The sequence below is a fragment of the Panthera onca genome, chromosome F1 (genome assembly GCF_046562875.1).
Source record: "Panthera onca isolate mPanOnc1 chromosome F1, mPanOnc1 haplotype 2, whole genome shotgun sequence".
NCBI lineage: Eukaryota > Metazoa > Chordata > Mammalia > Carnivora > Felidae > Panthera > Panthera onca.
This window is the reverse complement of record NC_138355.1, coordinates 44,951,259-44,974,115: the sequence shown is the minus strand read 5'-3', so window position 1 is coordinate 44,974,115 and position 22,857 is coordinate 44,951,259. Positions and strand designations below refer to the sequence as shown.

At 41.1% G+C, this 22,857-nt stretch overlaps 1 protein-coding gene across 12 annotated transcripts in view; it reads right to left on the bottom strand.

Annotated features, from left to right (window-relative positions):
* The window catches only part of SNRPE (small nuclear ribonucleoprotein polypeptide E), a 132,894-nt gene extending 110,756 nt beyond the window's left edge, over positions 1–22,138 (bottom strand). For 2 of the 12 annotated variants that reach the window (XR_014136441.1, XM_081791914.1), the window contains exons 1-4: positions 21,871–22,099; positions 21,337–21,363; positions 19,835–19,897; positions 18,870–18,948 (exon numbers count right to left, since the gene is read on the bottom strand). Coding sequence is in view for 11 of the 12 variants with exons in the window: in XM_081791914.1 (XP_081648040.1) it covers positions 18,870–18,948; positions 19,835–19,897; positions 21,337–21,363; positions 21,871–21,924 (223 nt within the window). In the remaining variant the exon portion in view is untranslated. The other 10 variants (XM_060644186.3, XM_078441271.2, XM_078441275.2 and 7 more) reach the window with 10 other exon arrangements.
* Between the last annotated feature and the right edge of the window lie 719 nt (positions 22,139–22,857).

The following is a 22,857-nucleotide window of genomic DNA, read 5'->3' as shown; positions in this document are numbered from 1 at the left end:
CTGATTAGAGAAATTAAGACATAAATAAATGGAAACATATCCCATGTTCATTGCTTGGAAGACTTAAGATTGTTAAGATGTCAATACTATATAATGTGATTTACAGATTCAATGTAATTCCTGTCAACAACCTGATGGTATTTTTTGCAGAAACAAACAAACAAACAAAAAACCCATTCTTTTTTTTTTTTTTTTTAATTTTTTTTTTCAACGTTTTTTATTTATTTTTGGGACAGAGAGAGACAGAGCATGAACGGGGGAGGGGCAGAGAGAGAGGGAGACACAGAATCGGAAACAGGCTCCAGGCTCCGAGCCATCAGCCCAGAGCCTGACGCGGGGCTCGAACTCAGGGACCGCGAGATCGTGACCTGGCTGAAGTCGGACGCTCAACCGACTGCACCATCCAGGCGCCCCCAAAAAACCCATTCTAAAATTCATATGAAATCTTGAAGGACCCTGAATAGCCAAAACAGCTCAGAAAAGGAAGAAGAAAACTAGAAGACTCACACTGCCTAATTTCAAAATTTACCACAAAGCTCAAAACAGTGTGGTACTGGCATAAAGACAGTTATACAGGGGCACCTGGGTGGCTCAGTCAGTTGGGCGTCCAGCTTCAGCTCAGGTCATGATCTTGCAGCCTGTGGGTTCAAGTCCCGCATCAGGCTCTGTGAGCCTGGAGCCTGCTTTGGTTTCTCTCTCTCTCTCTCTCTCTCTCTCTCTCTCTCTCTGCCCCTCCCATGCTTGCACTCCATCTCTCTCTCTCTCAAAAAAAAAAAAAAAAAGAAAGAAAATTAAAAAAGATTAAAAAAAAAGATATAGAAACCAATGAGATAGAATAAAGAGCCACCAAATAAACCCTCACATATATTACCAAATGATTTTTGACGAAGGTGTCCTTTTAATGGAGAAAGGGCAGTCTTTTTTTTTTTTTTTTTTTTTTAATGTATGTACGTATTTTGAGAGAGAGAGCATGCGAGCTGGGGAGGGGCAGAGAGCGAGAGAGGGAGAGAGAATCCCAAGCAGGCTCCACGCTATCAGCACAGAGCCCTACATGGAGCTCAGTCTCATAAACTGCGAGATCATGACCTGATCAGAGACCAAGAGTCTGATGCTTAACCGACTGAGCCACCCAGGCGCCCCTAAAAGACAGTCTTTTCAACAAATGGTGCTGGGAAAACTGGATATTCACATAAAAGAATGAAGTTGGAAAAACTAACTCACAATGGATTGAAGACTTAAATGTAAGACTTAAAACTATAAAACACTTAAAAGAAAACATAGGACTCAAACTGCATGATACTGGATTCGGCAATATTACCTTGGATATGACACCAAAGGCGCAGGCAAGAAAAGAAAAAAAAGTGAACATCATGAAAATTTTAAAATTTTAGGCATTGAAAGACAGTATCCAGGGTAAGAAGACAATCCACAGAATGGGAGAAAATATTTGCACATCATGTATCTGATAAGGGATTAATATTCAGAATATACAGAGAACTCTTTGGAAGTCAACAACAACAAAAAACAATGTAATTAATTAAAAAATGGGCAAAGGACTTGAATAGACATTTTTCTAAAGACATACAAATGACCAATAAACACATGAAAAGATGCTGAGTGTCTCTAATCATTATCAGAGAAATGCAAATCAAAATTTTAAGATACTACCTCCCATCAATTAGGATGGCTACTATCAAAAAACACAAAATAACAGGGCGCCTGGGTAGTCCAGCCAGTTAAGCATCTGAGTTCAGCTCAGGTCATGATCTCATGGTTCGGGAGTTCAAACCCCACACTGGGCTCTCTGCTGTCAGTGCACAGCCTGCTTAGGATCCTCTGTCCCCCATCCTCCCGCCCCTCCCCTGCTTGTGCTCATGCACACACACACTCTCCCTCTCTCTCTCCCAAAAACAAACATTAAAAACAAAACAAGTGGCTCAGTCAGTTAAGTGTTTGTTAATCTTGGTTCAGGTCTCTATCTCAGGGTCGTGAGTTTAAGTCCTGTGTTGGGCTCTGCACTGGGCACGAAGCCTACTTAAAACAAAACAAACAAACAACAAAAAAAAACAATTACCAAAAAATCAAGATAAGAGACATTGGTGAGGGCATGGAAAAAGTGGAAACCCTTGTACACTGTTGGTAAGAATGTAAAATGGTACAGCTGCTGTGGAAAACAGTATGGTGGTTCCTCAAAAAATCAAAAATTGAGGGGCACCTGACTGGCTCAGTCAGAAGAGCATGCAACTCTTGATCTTGGGGTTGTGAATTTGAGACCCACACTGGGTGTAGACATTACTAAAAATAAAAAAAATAATAATAAACTTAAAAAAATTAAAAATAGAATTACCATGACACTCAGTAATTCCACTTCTGGGTATATGCTCAAAAGAACTGAAAATAGGGTCTTGAGATATTTGTACATCCATGTTCAGAACATTATTCACAACAGATAAAACACCCAAGTGCCTATTGACAGATGAATGAACAAGCAAAATGTGGTATAATACATACAATGGAATATTCAGCCTCAAAAAGGAAGGAAATTTTAACATGGATCAACCTCGAGGACATTACCCTAATCGAAATAAGCCAGTCAGAAAAAGACAAATACAGTATGAATCCACTTATATGAGATACTTAACGTAGTCAAAATCAGAGACAAAAAGTGGAACTATGATTGCCAGGGGCTGGGGGGAATGAATTATTGTTCAATGGGTATAGTTTTACTTTAACATGATGAAAAGTTATGTATGATGATGATGACTGTACAACATTCTAAACGTACTTAATATCACCAAATTGTACACTTAAAAAAAAAATTGGTTAGGAGTGCCTGGCTGGCTCAGTTGGAGAACATGTGACTCTAGATCTCAGGGTGGTGAGCTTGAGCCCCACACTGAGGGTAGAGATTACTTTAAAAAATAAAAATAGGGGCGCCTGGGTGGCTCAGTCGGTTAAGCGTCCGACTTCAGCTCAGGTCACGATCTCGCGGTCCGTGAGTTCGAGCCCCGCGTCGGGCTCTGGGCTGATGGCTCGGAGCCTGGAGCCTGCTTCCGATTCTGTGTCTCCCTCTCTCTCTGCCCCTCCCCCGTTCATGCTCTGTCTCTCTCTGTCTCAAAAATAAATAAACGTTAAAAAAAAAAAAATTAAAATTAAAATAAAAAAATTTTTAGTAAAAAAATTAAAGGAGGGGTGCCTGGATGGCTCAGTTGGTTGAGTGTCTGATGGGCTCAGGTCATGATCTTGGGGTTCATGGGTTCAAGTCGCATGTTGGGCTTTGCGCTACAGTGTGGAGCCTCTTCGAATTGTCTCTCTCTCTCTCTCCTCTCCCCTGCTTGCACTCTCTCTCTCAAAAATAAACATTAAAAAGAAAAATAAATACATAAATAAATAAAGGGCCTGGGTGGCTCAGTCAGTTGAGCATCGACTTTTCATTTAGGCTCAGGTCATGATCCCAGGGTCATGGGATCAAGCCCAAATTCAGGCTTAGTGCTGAGTATGGAGCCTGCTTGGGATTCTCTCCCTTTGACCCTCTCCCCTGCTCACACATGCTCACTCTCTCTCTCTCAAATAAAAAATAGAATAAAAATAGTTAATATGGTAAATTTTACGCGATATGTATTAAACCACAATAAAACTTAAAAAAAAAATCTGGGGGTGCCTGCCTGACTCACTCAGGGGAGTGTGAGACTCTTGATCTCGGGGTCATGAGTTTGAGCCCCATGTTGAATGAAATTACTTAAATAAATAATTTTTTTTAAAAATCTAGAGGTTAAACTTAAGCACTAATCTCTGGAGAAAGAGTAAGTATAAATCCATAACCAAAGTTTTGAAAATTTCCTTGCCATAGCCAGTCTCTCAACAAACCTAAAACCAATTTGACTCACCTTCTTTTCTTTAGGCAAAGTTGTAAGATCTTCCCCCACAAAGTATCTATGTTCCAAATGTCCTCCTCTTCCTTACTTTAACAACATATAATAAGAACTACAAAAATGCAGATAGTTTCAAAATATAGAAGCCCACTCATGGAAATATATCCTTATGAGAGACAAAAGAGATAACGATGTTCACTGTGGCATAATTTATTAAGGTGAAAAATATGAAACTACATAAGAAAATACTTCATAAATTATGATTTGTTAAATCAATGGAATATTATGCACAAAGCCTAAAGTAAAGGACAGCAGGAAATGGCTATTATAGGAAGCAAGATTATGGGTGATATTTTAGAACCCCCAAATGTCATAAGAAACTGTTTTTAACAATAGAATCTGGAAAAAAGGAACACTCTAGAGTTGAAGCAAGGTATAAAGACTGTAGCAGAAAGTATTTCTTCTTCTTTAGCTGTCTGAAGGAAATTAACAATAAGAGGGGAAAAGGAAATGCCCTTATTGACCTTTCCTCCAGCCTTTCCTGCTAATTCCCTGACACGAAACCCTCGCCAACACTTTAAAAGGCAGTCTATACAGAAATGGAATCAGCACTCAGGTTTCCTCTAAGAGGACATAGGAAGGTTATGTATGGAAAGATACCAAGTAAAAGCGAAGAAAAGATTTGTTCAGTACAAAGCTCACTACCTCTTTCAGAAAGAATAACCTGGAAAATTATTTCCAATTCAAGCTTACATTATGTTTTTAAAAATTCCTAAAAAAGATGGGACTTCTTGATAGTCACAGAATGAGTCTTGATAACTGACATTAATAATGTGCTATAGGATTTATAACACATCTAAAAGTGTGACAAAAAGAGCACAAAAGAGGGAGGAACTGGAGGTATAAGGTTCTTATGCCATACATGAAGCAATAAGATAGTTCCGATGATAATCTATAAGAAATTAAAGATGTATATTGTAATCAATAGGGAATCATATACATGACACTGATATAAGTAATGGGTTGTGTTATTGCAGAAAAGCCTGGTATCTGAGGAAGTAAACTCTTTTATTTTCTTTATTCTAAAGGGGGATATTATCTATCTTCCAAGGTAGTTTGCTAAATAAACATCTGTGTAAAGGTAGTCAGAAACAAAGGACAGTCAGTACCTTGCTTGTAAGACATAGAGAAATGCAAGAGACTTATGAAGAATTGCCTCCCACCAGATGGCAGATTTAAAGAAACCATACGAATAATTGCTATAATGGTAAGTGATTTAAACACCCAAATTAAAAAGCAGAGATTGTCAGATTGGACCTCAACTATATGATATCTATAATAAACCTACTTTGCTCAGTAATGGAGAATGAGTAGACAAATAATGACATAAAAGACTTGAACAACACTAACAAGTCTGACCTGATAATTTATAGAATATTTTCCCCAATAACAGCAATACATTCTTTTTTTTTTTTTTTTTTAAGTAAGCTCCACACTCAACAAGGGGCTTAAACTCTTGACCGGGAGATCAAGAGTTGCATGCTCTACCAAGTGAGCCAGCCAAGCACCCCAGCAATACACACATTCTTTTTTTTTTTTTTTTAATTTTTTATTTTTTTAACATTTATTTTTTTGAGACCGAGAGAGACAGAGCATGAATGGGGGAGGGTCAGAGAGAGGGAGACACAGAATCTGAAACAGGCTCCAGGCTCTGAGCTGTCAGCACAGAGCCCGACGCGGGGCTCGAACTCACGGACCGCGAGATCATGACCTGAGCCGAAGTCGGCCGCTTAACCGACCACACATTCTTTAAGTGGATGTGGAATAGTCACCAAGATAGATCATGTTGTGGGCTATCAAAGAAACCTAACAAGTTGAAAATAACTGAAATCATATAAATTATCTGAACCTAGGGGACACATGGACAATCCCCAAGTATTTGGAAATTAACACACTTCTATTTTTAAAATTTGTTTTAATGTTTAAAAATTTTTTTTAAATGTTTTATTTATTTTTGAGAGAAAGAGCGCAAGCAGGGGAGGGGCACAGAGAGGGAAACACAGAATCTGAAGCACGCTCCAGGCTCTGAGCTTTCAGCACAGACCCAGACATAGGGCTCAAACTCACGAACCCTGAGATCATGACCCGAGCTGAAATCGGACACTCAACTGACTGAGCCCGTTTTTATTTATTTCTGAGAGAAAGAGACAGAGTGTGAGTGGGGGGATTGGCAGAGAAAGAGAGGGAGACACAGAATCTGAAGCAGGGTCCAGGCTCTGAACTGTCAGCACAGAGCCTGATGTGGGGTTCAGACTCATGAAACATGAGATCATGACCTGAGCCGAAGCTGGACGCCCAACCAAATGAGCCACCTAGGCGTCCCAGAAATTAATACACTTCTAAGTAACTCATGTATCAAACAGCATTTAAAAAAGGACACTGAAAATATTTTGAGCTTAACAAAAATCAAAACGCAACATTACTGAAATTTCTAACACATGGCAAAACGCTTACATTGGGGCGCCTGGGTGGCGCAGTCGGTTAAGCGTCCGACTTCAGCCAGGTCACGATCTCGCGGTCCGTGAGTTCGAGCCCCGCGTCAGGCTCTGGGCTGATGGCTCGGAGCCTGGAGCCTGTTTCCAATTCTGTGTCTCCCTCTCTCTCTGCCCCTCCCCCGTTCATGCTCTGTCTCTCTCTGTCCCAAAAATAAATAAAAAACGTTGAAAAAAAAAAATTAAAAAAAAAAAAAAAACAAAAAAAAAAACGCTTACATTAAAAAACAGGAAATGTTTTGAATCAATAATCTAAGCTTCAACCTTAAAAACTATATAAAGATCAGGGGTGCCTGCGTGGCTCAGTCGGTTAAGTCGGACTTCGGCTCAGGTCATGATCTCGCGGTTTGTGGGTTCCAGTCCCGCATCGGGCTCTGTGTTGACAGCTCGGAGCCTGGAGCCTGCTTTGGATTCCATGTCTCCCTCTCTCTCTGCCCCTCCCCTGTTCACACTCTGTCTTTCTCTGTCTCTCAAAAATAAATAAATGTAAAAAAAAGTTAAAAAAAAAAAACTACATAAAGATCAAACTAAACTCAAAGCAAGTCGATGGAAGAAAATAACAGGAGAAATTGAAAATAATAAAACATTAGAGAAAAATTAATGAAATGAAAAGCTGGTTGAGAAGTTCAATAAATGATACATTTCTAACCAGACTGATTAAGGAAAAAAGTAGAGAAGCGACAAATTACCGATATTAGGAATGAGAGAGAAGGCATCTCTACAGATCCTACAGGCATTAGAAGAATAAGGAAATATGTACAACTTTAAGCCAATAAATTTGATAGCTTACAGGAAATGGGAAAATTACTTAAAAAAAAAAAAACAAAAAAAAACAGAACTCCCAAAGCTCACTCAATAAATGTAGATAACTTGAATAATCCTAGATCTATTTAAGTAATTGAATTAGGAGTAAAAACAACACAAGCTACCACAACAAGCTACAGAGATAGGTGAACTTGAGGGATAGTAAGTTAACTGTAATACAGAGAAGTATTCTTACAGGGGAATCCTGAGATAAGGTTGGTCTAAAAATAAGCACTGAAAGGCTACAATTACCAACTTCTATCATACAATGTCTTTTTCACATTGTGCTCCAGACCATTCTCTGCATTTTTTAAAGTAAACTCTACCCCCAACATGGGCCTTGAACTCATGACCCTAAGATCAAGAGTTGCATGCCCTACCAAACGAACCAGCCAAGTACCCCATACCTTCTGCATTTTTTATGTCACTTGCTCATTAGTATTTATATATGCCTCATAGTATTTTCTCTCTTGGATTTATGTGTAATACAGTGCCCTTAGTAAGTGTGTAAATTCCTTAAGATAGATATAAAGATTTCAAAAAAAAAAAAAAAAAAAAATTTTCCAAACTGGGGGATAAAGTATAGAAACCTTCCAGATCAAAGGGCTTCACAGGTGAAAACATACCAAACATTTAAGAAAGGAAATAGGTCATCAATCCTATAAAACTCTTACAGAAAATAAAAGATGAGGGAACACTTCCTTATATGAAACTACTACACTGATATTAAAACCAGACAAAGGGCATCTGGACGGCTCACTCGGTTAAGTGTCTGACTCTTGATTTCAGCTCAGGTCACCATGATCTTACAGTTTGTGAGATGGAGCCCGGCATTGGGGTTTCACCCCATGTACTCTCTCTCAAAATCAATAACCTTAAAAAAAAAAAAAAGACAAAAACATTGTCAAGAGAGCTACAGACCAACATCCCTAATGACCATATTAAATAAGTGAATTTAGCAATATATAAAATAGATAACAAACCATGACTAAACAGTGTTTATTTCAGAAATGCAAGGTCAGTTTATCACTGAAAATCAATTAATGCAATTTACCTTATCAGGCTTCAATAGAAAAACCGTATGATCACCTCAGTAGAGAAAAAGTCTAAGCAAATTAGACTTGTACAAAACCTTGTATGTGGGGCGCCTGGGTGGCGCAGTCGGTTAAGCGTCCGACTTCAGCCAGGTCACGATCTCGCGGTCCGTGAGTTCGAGCCCCGCGTCAGGCTCTGGGCTGATGGCTCGGAGCCTGGAGCCTGTTTCCGATTCTGTGTCTCCCTCTCTCTCTGCCCCTCCCCCGTTCATGCTCTGTCTCTCTCTGTCCCAAAAATAAATAAAAAAACGTTGAAAAAAAAAAAAATTAAAAAAAAAAAAAAACAAAAAAAACAAAACCTTGTATGTATGTACAAAAACCTTGTAACTATATCACACTTACTAGTATGTTTTTTCCCTAGGATCCCCCTAATATCAGGAACAAGACAAAGATGTCTCCTTTCACCACTCCACTAGAGTGGTCCTGGCCACTGAAATAAGGCAAGAAAAAGAAATAAAAGGCTTCGTCTGGAAAGGAAGAAATAAAACTATTTTTATTTGCATTTTTAAAATTTCTTGCATCTTCATTTTCTGCAGACAAAATGATCATCTATGTAAAAGATGCAATGACCCTGGGATCACAACCTGAGCCGAAATCAAGCACTGGACTCTCAACTGAGCCACCTAGTCACCCCTGGCAAAGAATTCTTAGACACAAAAAGTATGTACCATAAAAGAAAAATTTGATAAATGAAAACTTGAAAATTGAAAAAAAAAAAAAGGAAAATTCTGTGTTGTTTAAAAACACCGTACAGAAATGAAAGACAAGCCACAGACTGGGAGAAAAGTATTCACAAAAGACCTATCTGGTAAGGATTTTTTTTAAAATGCAGAAGACATAAAGAACTCTCCCAACAACAAAGAAAAAAACGACAACCCAATTCTTTTTATTATTTTTTAATGCTTATTTATTTTTGAGAGAGAGAGAGCACAGCAGGGGAGGGGCAGAGACAGAGAGGGAGACACAGAATCTGAAACAGGATCCAGGCTCTGAGCTGTCAGCACACAGCTCAACGCAGGGCTTGAACCCACAAAGTGTGAGATCCAAAGTTGGGACACTTACCAACTGAGGCGCCCATGCGCCACATCCCAATTTTTAAAATGGGCCTACACATGAACTTTATAGGAATCAATGCAGAAGTGCCAAAAACCGGAAAATAACCCCCAACTCCACTAAGTAGTTTACAGATAAACAAACTGTGGTATATCCCTACAATGGAATACTACTCAGCAATAAAAAGGAACAGAATACTGATTCATGGAACATGAATGAAACTCAAAAGCATATTCCATGAAAAAAACCACACATAAATGGTTACACACTGTAAAATTCCATTTGTAGGACATTCTCAGGGAAACAGAAATCAGACCATTAGTTACCAGGAGCTAGGGTGAGTGAGGTAGATTGACTATGAAGGGGCCCAGGCAACATTTTGGATCATGGAAATACTTTTTGACAGTTGGTGGTTACAGGGCTGTATACATTTATCAAATGTCATCAAAGTATATAGGTGTTAACGTGTGATTTTAGTATCTGTAAATTATACCTCCATAAACTTGACTGAAAAAGCAAAAACAAAAAATTCCCCAAATTTTAATATCTTGGGTTTATGTGGAATGAGTTTACCTCTTATCCACACATATTCCTCAACGAATCTTTTGAACTATAAAGTATCCTCATTTGGAACTAGACAAGTAATAGTTCCTGTGCATTCCTGAGACCTGAAATGGCATATGTATTATCTTATTAAATCATTCCACCACCACCATGAAACTGAGGTTGAGAGGTTTGGGTAATTCTAAAGTTGTGATTGTGGACCCCCAAGATCTTTGGATCTTTTTGAGTGTATTTCACTGCCTCCCTAAATCTCCAAGGTAAGGACACCCTTTTATATCCTTCACTGTTTAGCAAAGAACACCCAAAGAAAGTGGACACTGGTGAAAAATGAGAAACACCTTCCAAACTGAATATCTTACAGTATAGGATCTAAAAAAGGCTGTTTTGGGCAAAACACTCTCCTCACTCTATCTACCTTCTCTCCGGTTTAGCAACAAAGTCCACCAGGAAGAGGCATTCATTTGTTTATTTTCCCCACGTCTCCTCTGCAATTTCCAAGCCCAGCAAAACATCTCTAACTCAGCATGGCCCTAGGGATGAGGCTAATCTGTTAATACTCCAGAGACAGCAGTTTCTATGGACATGGAATGATGATCCAGGATCATCTTTCTCAGGAATTATTTTCATAACTAGGGAAGGAAATAAAGTCTGCTGTTTAACAGAATAAAACCAGTCACATCACTTCATTTGCATTCCCGCATATAGTCCAAGATCATCACTTCAATTGCCAACTCAACTATGGCATTTAAAAATTCTTCACTGAACAACTGATCCCCTTCCAAATACAGGTGGCCCTGTTCTGACATTGTTCTCATTCACAATGCTTCAGTTTTACCTAACAGAAAATCAACCAGGAAATTTATTCTCTCACATAACAAGTTTGGTGTTAGGCAAGTTCCAGAGCTGATTAATTCAGCGGCTCAAAAGTCATCAAAGACCAAGTTTTTTTTCCGTTGTTCTACTCTGACATCCTTAGGATGCTGGCAATTACTATTTCAGTGTCATCTCACAATAAGCCTGTGAATTTCATTCAAACTGTTGCTTGAATTTCAAACTGTTGCTTGATGGTTGTTTAGAATGAAGAAGACAATTTTCTCATTTGTACTGTGGAAGGCAATTTAGAAGTACCTACAGAATTATTTTTAATATGCATATCCTTTGATCTTGTAATTCCACTTCTAAGAATTCAACTCACAGGAATATGTAAATGGACAGAAACTCTTTAACAGCAAAAATCTGGAAGCAGCCTAAAATAGCCACTAATACAGGTGATTACTTAACCTGAGAGACCCATACAATAGAATACAGCTGTTTAACATGGCAATATATCCACGTTTTGTTGATAAGGGTCAAGCTGCAGGGAGTATGCATATATAAGTAAAACTACCTATGACATCAAAAGCACAGGCAACAAAATCTTAAAAAATAAACTAGATTCCATCAAAATTATCTGTGCATCAAAAGACATAAAAGAGTGAAGACAACCCACACAATGGGTGAAAATATATTTTTTTAAATTTTTAATGTTTATTTTTATTTTATTTTTTTTTAATAGTTTTTTTTAATGTTTATTTATTTTTGAGACAGAGAGAGACAGAGCATGAATGGGGAAGGGTCAGAGAGAGGGAGACACAGAATCGGAAACAGGCTCCAGGCTCTGAGCTGTCAGCACAGAGCCCGACGCGGGGCTCGAACTCACGGACCACGAGATCATGACCTGAGCCGAAGTCGGCCGCTTAACCGACTGAGCCACCCAGGCGCCCCTAATGTTTATTTTTTTTTTTTAAATTTTTTTTTTTTTCAACGTTTTTTATTTATTTTTGGGACAGAGAGAGACAGAGCATGAACGGGGGAGGGGCAGAGAGAGAGGGAGACACAGAATCGGAAACAGGCTCCAGGCTCCGAGCCATCAGCCCAGAGCCTGACGCGGGGCTCGAACTCACGGACCGCGAGATCGTGACCTGGCTGAAGTCGGACGCTTAACCGACTGCGCCACCCAGGCGCCCCACCTAATGTTTATTTTTGAGAGAGCGAGCGAGCACGAGAGGGTGAGGGGAAGAGAGGGAGACACAGAATCCAAAACAGGCTCTAGGCTCTGAGCTGTCAGCAGAGTCTGATGCGGGGCTCAAACTCACAGATTGTGAGATCACAACCTGAGCTGAAGTCCAGTGCTTAACTATCATATTTGTGAAGTGTGTATCTGATACGGGGTTAATATCCAGAATATGTAAAGGACTCCTTCAGCTCAACAACAACAAAATAATCTGTTTAAAAATGGGCCCAGGACTTAACAGCAGACATTTCTCTGAAGATATACAAATGACCAATAAAACATATGAAGAAATGATCACTAACCATTAAGGAAATGCAAATCAAAACCACAATATCACCTCACAACCATTAAGACATTTACTATCAAAAGTAGAAAATAGTGGGGCGCCTGGGTGGCTCAGTCAGTTGAGCGTCCGACTTCGGCTCAGGTCACGATCTCGCGGTCCGTGAGTTCGAGCCCCGCGTCAAGCTCTGGGCTGATGGCTCAGAGCCTGGAGCCTGCTTCCGATTCTGTGTCTCCCTCTCTCTCTGCCCCTCCCCCGTTCATGCTCTGTCTCTCTCTGTCTCAAAAATAAATAAACGTTAAAAAAAAAATAAATAAAAATAAAAAGTAGAAAATAGGGTTTGCCAAGGATGTAAAGAAACAGGAGCCCTTGTGCCCTACTGATCAGAATGTAAAACGGTGTAGCTGCTGTGGAAAACAATATGATGATGATTCCTCAAAAAGACCTTGGGTACATACTCTCAAAAAAATTGAAAGCAGGGTCTTAAAGAGATCTTTGTACACCCATGTTTACTGCAATAGTAAGATGGTTCCTCGAAAACTTTCTAGGTATATCTCAACAGAACTGAAAACAGGACGTTGGAGAACAGTATTATTCACAATAGCGAAAAGGTGAAAGTAACTTAAATGTCTACTGACAGTTCAACGCATAAACAGAACATGGTGTGTAAACATACAGTATTATTCGGCCTTAAAGAGAAGAAATTAGGGCACATTCTGTAACATGGGTGAACCATGAGAACATTATGCTAAATGAAATAAATAAGTCAGTTGTAAAATAAGTATTATTATGACTCCATATATATGAGGTATCTAGGAGTCAAACTCCTGGAAACAGAAAAGAATGATGTTTGCCAGGGGCTAGGAGGGCCAAGGGATGGGAAGTTGTTGACAGGGTAGTTTCACTCTTGCAAGATAAAGTTCTAGGGAATGTTTGCACAATGTAATGTACTTATTAACGTTACTGAGCTGCACAATTTTACCAAAATTAAAAAAACTTTTAGTGGCGCCTGGGTGGCTCAGTTAGTTGGGATGTCTGGCTCTTGATTTCAGCTCAGGGCACGATCTCACAGTTCTTGGGACCTGAGCCCCATGTTGGACACCATGTTGTCAGCAGAACCTGCTTGGGATTTTTCTTTTTCCCTTTCTGTCCATCCCCCCAAATAAATAAACTTAAAAAAAAAAAAAAAAAAAAAAAAAAAAAAGCTTTTAAATACAAATACCAAATTGAGAAAAAACCCAAATTGTACATATTTGCAGAGTTTAGAAGGATAAACCCCTAACTCCTAATAGTAGTTATGTATCGAGAATACTGATGGGAAAAGGAAGGACTTTTGTTATTTACTTCCTATCTTCCTATTCTACTGGCATTTTAATTATAAACATGCACTATGCTAGGATTTTTAAATTCAATTTTTTAAAAAGGTGTTTTGGATATAACTTAAAATTAAACTCTAGGTACAACAGACTTAAGTTCTAACGCCACTTTAAAAGTTTTACCAAGCACATCTCCTCACAAAAAGCATGGCCTGAGTAGGTTATTATGGTTAGCTCTAAAAGGAATAATTAAGGAAAACCTCCTGTGTCATCCAGTTAATAGGCGATGTGCCTATTAGGCTTACCCCAGGAATTGTCCATGGCACTTCCTAGCCAATAATGCCTAAAACCAGATTAGACAAAGATCCACTCTCTCATCCTGAAACTGACAAATCTGATACAATAGCTGGTGCCTGCAAATACAAAATCCCAGGGTTTTCAAACTATTCTTATCGCGTTCTCTCCCTACCTACTTAGACTAATAAAACACCAGGCCTGCACCAGCACTTAACTTTTTCAGAGCCTTATTTTCCTCCCACCCCCACTTCAAGAATGTTACAAGAGTTAGTGGGTGGTTAGCAAGACCCCCTCAGAAACCAACAGCCATTCCAGAAAAATAATTGCTCACATACCAAGGGCTGCCAACAAGAGCAGCTTCCCAGCAGCATGTTTTAATAACCTTAATGAAGCAGAGAGCAACGCCTCCTATAATACAAATTCTGGTTGGAAAAAAGATCTACAGATTGTGGAAAAGTACAACTTAAAAAGCAAACACCACAGGCTCCAGTAAGGCAGGAAAGCAAGCAGAGATTTCTAAATACAGAGCTCAATTGTAATAGTTCACTGCACCTTATTTCTATCATCGTTTGCTCTGTCAAAAATGGAACTTTCCAGGTCTTGATCCATTCAGAATAAGCCACAGCAGGCACAGCTTTGCTTACACAGGGCAGCCAGGTCAGAAAGGCCACACAGGGAAATGGAAAAGCAGCCAGCAGGTTTTCTTAGGGATTATACTGCTCCGGCTTTTATCCTTCTTCCTAGCTATTTTGGTGCCAAGAAAGCTGCAGGGAGGTCTTTGCTCTGCTCTGAAAAAGCTTTTACTAGAAAGGCTGAAGCAGTCCCAGGGCTGCAACTCCCTCTGCTGCCCAAGGATTTCTTTGCACGCTGTAGCAGGTTCAATGCATTTCAAACTCAACTATGTTAAAAGAGCTAAAGTAAAGTGGCCCTTTACTTCAAAACGTGACCAAAAAGGCACAGGTTCAAATAGGAGAGGAACAGCTAGAATGCCAACTTCTAAGCTGGACAAATTTCTACACTTGCCTACAAACCTCCTCTATCTCGAAAGATTTCTTTTGCTCAGTTTAAAGCAAAGTTCGCCATCTCCCTCACAGGCACTTGGAAAAGCAGGAACTAGTCTTGCTCCTTCGTCACTAACCTTTAATAATGCCCACTACAAGAATTTAAGGTAGGCCTTATTCAAGATCCAATTTAAATAGCACTTAGCGTGTGGCACTGAAGCTATTTGTTTGCCAGTCTGTTTCACTGCATTTATTCAACCTTGTGCCCGTGTAACAGCGGATGCTCAATAATCACTGAACGGAATTCTAACTAGAACCACCCTGGGGTCATCTTTCACTTATTTAAGTAATCCCTATACCCAGTGTGGGGGTAGAACTCATGACCCTGAGATCTAGAGTCACATGTTCTACCGACTAAGCCAGCCTGGCGCCCCTAACTACAACCGCCCTGAGAAATTGGGGGAGGAAAGATCTATCCACATAATTCAGTTGGGAACTAAGAAATTACTGAGGGAGGCACCAAAATCTTTAGAGAGAAGGGTAAGAGATACGTGTTGCTCCAACGAACATACTATTATTATGCCTACCAACTTACCAGCACTGCTTGTGGTCTTTTTCAGGTTACCAATCTCACAAAGTGTCCCTCCTGTTAACTTTTTTTTTTTAAGTTTATTTATTTATTTTGAGGAAGAAAAGAGAGAGAATCTCAAGCAGGCTCATGCTGTCAGCACTGAGTCCGACGTGGAGCTTGATGCCATGAACCAGGAGATCATGGCCTGAGCAAAAGCCCTGAAACCAAGAGTAGGATGCTTAATCAACTGAGCCACCCAGGCACCCCTCCCTCCTGTTAACTCTTAACAGAGCTCATTTTATTTATTTATTAAGTTTATTTATTTTGAGAGAGAAAGCACAAGTGGGGCAGAGACAGAGAATCCCAAGCAAGCTCCACACTGCCAGCGCGGAGCCCAACACAGGGCTGAAACCCACGAGCTGAGAGATCATGACCTGAGCTAAAGTCGGAAACCTACCCGACTGAACCACCCAGGTGGTGCCCCAACAGATCTCATTTTAAATGTACGTTTAGGGCACTTTACTCTTTGCTTATACCCAGATACTTCTCACATTCTGATCTTAGTAATACAAAAATTCACAAAGACCTCAGAGAGTGACTCGGAGAGTGCTAATAAGCAAATACTGAAACTATTACAGCACCTCCAACCTACTGTGGTTAGAAATTCTAGTGTTCCAGCATCTACAACTAGAACTGATAATGAAGACATGTATTAGTTTAAAAACCTTTGTTTCTGCAAACCCTCCTCTTCTCCATGACCCAATATCAGAAGCTTACCTGTCAGGTAGAATTCCTACTCTTTGCCTTAAGAATCTACAGATCCAGGCCCTATAAAAGACAAATGCCCAGGGGCAACTGCCGCCCTTCAGAAAACTTAGGGGCCACCATGTAAAAGGTCTCTAACACTGGATAGAAAGAAACAATGTAAATGTTTAAATAAAAACAATCCCACAGCATTTATTGTCATCTGGTAATAACATAAAGGTAATCAGAACAATAGGAACAAATGTTTTAGAACTAGACTCCCAACAAAGGACCTCTAAAAAAACAAACTACATGGCCTTCTCAAGCATTTCTCACTTCATTGATCATTTCTAGTTGGAGACACTTTGGAGCAGGGTAATATTATCTCCTTTTAGCATGATCCGACCTGCAACAGAAAATTAAAAAAAAAAAAAAAAAAAAAGCTATTAATAGCCACTCAGACAAGTGTGCAACACCTTTTAGCCTCAGAATTTCAGATCACACTTGAGCAATTTTGAAATGCTTTCTTCCTTGAGAAGGTATGTGAAAAATTTGAAATATCCACATATTGAAAAGCTCTGCATATTAGAGTGTATGAGCTTTTTCAACAATAAACTAATGAATGTAGAGAAATATTATTTTATGAAACCTACAATTTCTACAGACTAAGTCAACTGACTAGGTCTACCCCAACATTTCCCACTGCTCTGAGTTTGTAGAAGTTGAAGAACGAGTTGTGTTCCAAGTTTAAAACATTTGACAGCATCCCGTATCATTCTTGTTTTCAATAAATTAAAGAGTCTATCCTACAATAAATAAAATTCTTCAAATTTTATCCACCATTTCCTAAACTTATTTGAGCAGGGAATACTTTTTTCCTGAGAAATAGCTACAAATATCTTCAGTGTTGAGTAAAACCATTTTGAGAAATACTAATCAACCCCAATTGTGATTGATTTTTAAGTTTCTCAGACTTCTACAACAGGTAATATTAATCTATTCTATAGGATAAATACTATTATAGGAATTCAACACCCTCCAAATAATTTATATATACTGATGTCAATAAAGCTAGCTTACCCTTCCTGGCAAGACATGTTTAAATTCGAAAATCCAGACTTTCACAAAAATAGCCTCAACAGAAAGAAGCATAGCAAAACACCATACCACTTCTCAGATTCTACCTTCCACGTATCTCCTACAGGCTCAAGAGAATCCTCAGGGTCCGGAAAAAAGAGACACCTGAAGGCCACCACTGATTAAGGTACTAGTGAGCTGTGAACTAGGCATTAAACAATTAAAAACCAAGTACCTAAATAACTTCAAATGAACAGGATTTTGAAAGAAATGACTGCTTGTCTTGAAGTCATGATTCCTAAAGACCCTTCATTAACTGGGTTCAGGAACTGCATTCATTATTCAAATATTTTTTTGTTTCTATTGTATGACAGGCACTGAATTAGGCGCTAGGCCTATTAGGGAGCAAAAAAGAGAGGACTTATGGAGCACGAGGCCCAGTGAGAGAGACATTAATCGAACAATCCCACTAATGAGTGTTTTACTATAAACTCAGCACAGCCTGTCTCCCCCCGCCCCCATCCTCACCCCAGTAAGACAAAAAGAAAACCTGATATCTGACATTTGATTGGAGTCCTAAACACATAGGAAACCACATATACAAAGATTTATGGTGGAGCAAGTGTGCAGGTTCAAACAGCTGAAAGAGCACACGTGTGGATGAAGCTCAGAAAATGAAGCAGTGATACAAAACGAGCAGAGAGAGAAAAGATCACGAAGAACTTTGCAGAATACATTAAAGATTTTCTTATCCCACTAGCAACAGGAAGTCACGGAAGGTTTCACGCAGAGGGATGACAAGGTCAAATTGGTGCTTTTCAAAGATAACTGCAGCCTGCAGAGCAAAGTGGAGGGGGCTGAGGCAGTTGCAAAGAAATCAACCAGTAAACTGAATGGGGGTTGGTGCCATTCAGTAAGGCAGGAACACTAAAATAGGTCTAAAAGAGTGTACAGGGAGTGGGAAGCGATTTGATTTCTGACATGCTCACTTTGAAGAGCCTTTGAGACATCCAGGTAGACATGGTGAATAGGCTCAGAGAGGCCTACCGCTACAGAGGTGAATCTGAGGTCAATATAGAGATGGCAACTGAAGGTATAGTCTAGAGGGCCTGGGTAAATAACACCAAATGACAGGAGGGCCTAGAACCCAGCCTTGAGCAACTCAAAACATTTAATGGCGGGGTCTGAAAGGATGAATATACAAAAGTCTGAAAAGGAGTAACTAGAAATGAAAAATAAAACCGAATACACTATCACGGAGCCAAAGGAACAAAGCGTTTTAAGGTGGGAGTGGCCCACAGCGCCAAACGCTGTTCGGAGTTCTATAAAATGAGAACTAGGATTGACGATTCGATTTGACACCGTTAGTCTTTGGTGACCTTCATGAGAGGGGTCTGAGTGGAGAAACAAAAGCAGAAATGGAGCGGGGTAAGCAGCAAGTGGCTGAGGAGGATTTCAAAAGCATATACTCCTCCACACAGTGAATTCTCAACTGCACACTAAATTTAAACATGAATAGAGTTACAACTCGTTCAATTCTGCAAGCGAATAAATATTTCTCTAAGTCCAAGAGGCCAGCTATTCTTACCCAGTTGTTTTCTTGACTTTGTTTTAGAATGAATCTCTTCTGCATCATCTAATACGAGGTTCATGTACTCATCAAAACCCTAGAAAGATAAGCCAACCGAATGTCATCTTCAAGTAAAATCGCACGCACGCCATTTCAGATGACTACACCAACCTCAATATAGAAATGCCAACTAACTTCAGAAATTCACCTTTCTACTGATCTTTCAGCTGAAACACCATCTCCCTCCTAAGCCTTTTTTTAAATAACAAAAGAAAGGCAGAACGTACTCCAAATTACCTTTAGAGCCTTTTGGACTTAAGATCTGATTAGCTGCGCCTAAGAGCCACTGTCCCTGTCTTTTACAACCTGTCCCATACAGAATTGTGTGTGACTTGCACTGGCACCACTCCTCCCGTGTTCCTCACAAAACACTATCACCACTACCCAGAACGTTTGTTTTTCTACTAGTAATCACAGAAGGGGAGATTACTGACGGAATCTACAATGTCTAAAGGGAATACCAAAGTGTCCTAACATACTACTTTTCAGCCATGTTTTATCTTTCTTTACGATTTTAGTGTATGTGCTGCTGAAGCGAGCACTGTTTTGTCTTTCTTTAAAACATTATTTAGCGTACTCTGCCATCCTTAAAGTCCTATTGAACTAACCCCACCCAGCTATATTCAGGTTATCACCTAAGACAGAACTACTGCACCACTGATTTTCACCCCATTGTAATTTCATTTCTTTCGCCCCGTCCTTCAAATACTAACACTGTTGTTCAAATAATTTTTAAAGATTAATTGTCCCTCTCTTATGAATGACCCAAGCCCTATTAAGTACAACAGTGAGACAAGAACAGTGGCCCTGAAGAACCTTCCTTGGGTTGGGTCACTGTCTTTTCGTACACTGTCCTGGCTGGGCATTTTTGCAAAATCGTTTTCTATGAAAACCGACTGAGAGAAAACATCCTGGTTACTCACAATGATACAGCCCTCTATCCGCATGTTCACTTGCTCATAAAGCCACACCTGAATCCGAGATCTCTGAAATAATCGTAAAAATAGGTATGTTAAAAAAACAAGCAAAACATAATCACTCTGGTCAAACAATACAGAAATCTGGCTCCTAAAGAAAACCTTCAAAAATAAAAGCCAAGAATTTAACTACTCAAATCATATGTAAGAATTAGTAACCAAGAGTAGTTACTTGCCAAGCAACAGTCTCAATAAATGCTATATTGGGACCAAGTTAATTTTCCTGTGATGCTGGGACTCAATTGTATTTCTTACAGCTTCTCGTCTCGATACATACTGAGTGCTAATTGACAGTATAGCATAAAGCAGCAATTCCCAAATCATCAGGGCTTCTTTCTTATCTGCAATAGCAAAATCCAGCTTCAAAACGGCTTTCTCTAGGTTCCCAGTTTTCCACATCTCACATTTAACAACCAGGGGAAGGACCCTCAAGCCTGGTGATTAAAAATTACAATAGCTTGGGGGCACCTGGGTGGCTTACTGGCTTAAGCACCCCCGCTTTTGACCTCAGCTCAGGTCTTGATCTCAGGGTCAGGAGTTTAAGCCCCACTTTGGGCTCTGCGCTGGGCATGAAGCCTGCTTAGGAAAAAAAAAAAGTTACAATGGCTTGGGGTGCCTGGCTGGCTCAGTTGGGTGAAGCATGTGACTCTTGATCGTGGGGTCATGGGTTTGAGCCCCACGTTGGGTGATTACTTAAAAAAAAATTATCATGGCTTGAAATTAGTCTGTCTGCAACTGTGTTACACATGCTACAACTGTCAGAGCAACAGAAAATGCATTTTCTTTCCAAAATAACTTAAATACTCGGCCCTACTACCTCACAATGTGAATTGCTAAAAATTCCCCTAAAGGAAAGCTGCCTGCCACTATATCCTCTGAAGGTATCCCTCCTCTCTTCCTTTTCGGGCATCTTTTTTATATCTCAGTTTTCTCCCAAGTGCTAAACACACCACCTTATTATGTGGCTTAAAGTCGACAGGATTTCTTTCCTTCAATGTTTCACCCCAGACGAAAGGAAAGGGGAAACGTTCCAATAATGAGTACCAACAAAAGTACCCAAATACCAGTCATGCCTGCCAAGAACTGCTTTTTGAAGTACTTTTGGTCTTGCAAAAGTAATGACACTATTCTTTCACTGCTTGGAGTGGGCATTTCATTACATCCCGGAGCCCCTTCCCCGCAAATACTCCTCCAGTCTCCGGTTTCACCTACTTTTTTTTTTTTCCTTAAGGAAACTCTAGCCCCACAGTGGGGCTGGAACACTCCACTCCAAGATCAAGAGTCGCACATTCGACCGACCGAGCCAGCCAGGCGCCCGTTTCATCTATTTTTAACTCTAGAACACGTTGATTAGGCAGGATAATGCAAACAAGCCAAATAAATTCACCTTTTACTTAAAAAAAAAAAAAAAAAATGACAGAACAACAAAGCGCAAACAACTTACGTACATTTTGCAAGTATCTGAAGATGAGGTTCTGCACCAGGGGTTAAGGAAAAAAAAAATACAGGCAGAGGGTAGACCGTGCTCCCCGAAACGGGTCAATCCCACCCCCATCTCGCCTTTGTTTTCTGAACACGAGGTCCGGTGTCCAGGCAACGGCCGGAGCCCAGCCAGGCACTCTTTAGGGGCTCCCGAACGCTCCGAAGGAATCCCTCCCACTCCTTTGCTCTCCAGGGGCTTCTTGGCGCCGACATCTTCCTCCTCCCTGAGCCTGAGGACTCCCACCTCCACTCGGTACCTAACTAAAGCCGTCTTCCTTCGCTCATCCGCGCCACTCCTGCACTGCCCACTGCAGGGGGCTGCCCAAGCCCACCTCTCACCGGGTCTTCAACTACCCCGCGCTTTCTCCCGGCCTCGGTCGCCCCGGGTGCTCATGGGATGTGGGTCCACACTCCGCTCCCTCAGGCCTGCTCTCGGTCTGCGCTTTCGCCCCCCGTTTTCTGGCCCGAACCTCCCAGTCCTGACATCCTACGTAGGATACGATGGGCTGCACCATCACCTTCTGCACTTTTTGGCCCTGGCCGCGGTACGCCATGGTGGAAGCTGACAAAGACCGCACGCTAGTTCTGAGAGCAACTTCCGGCAAAAGAGGCGGAAGCGGAAGTGTGTGGCGCGCGCGAGGCGACCGGGGCGGCTCCTGGGAAATGCCTCTCTAGCCGTGGAGGTTGCTTTTCTCGGTGCTCCATAGCCCCTGCGGGGAGGCCTTCCGGAGGCGACCGCACCTTGGACCGTGAGTCGGTCCTACAGCGCCTCCTGGAGGGAGCCGGGAGGAGGCGCCGAGCGGCCTCGCCTGTAAGGCGGCCGCGGCGGAAAGCGGTGCAGACGCTGGCGCCTGGCGCCGGAGCGGCTCCATTTTCTATGTGGGCTTTAGGAGCCGAGTGGTTACCCTGCGTACCTCTAGGGTCTAGGGCTTTTTCTGAGGCCTATTTCCTTGAAATTTGGGCATGAGGGGCCGCATCGTGATGGAGAGGGTAGGGCGGCAGGAAGCCCAACTCGGAGGACCACCCCCCCTGACACTAGCCAGGCCCCGCCCCGCCTGACACTAGCAGCCACAGATGATCTGAAACCCGGAGAGCCCCCTCCACCCACACCCACACCCACACCCACCCACACACACACACACACACACGCACACACACCTGCCACTAGCAGCCACAGATGATCTGAATGCAAAAATCAGGCCCTGTGGTTCGCTCTGATCCCACTCTCGTCCCCTTTGTTTTCTGAACACTGTAAGTAAGGGGTTACTGCAAGGTGGCCGCAGGGCCCGGCTGGCAGGGAAGCCCTGAAACCTGAGGACTAGGCCCAAATAAGGGTCAGTTCCTCAGCCTTGCCCTGTCTCAGCGGTGGCATCACCAGGATGGAGATGAAAATGTCCTTCCTCGCCGGGTTGAAGATGCAGTGAAGCGGTGCCTTGTGTGTGTGCTCAGCAAGGCCTCCGTGTTGAAACACACTGTCGCCCGGGGGA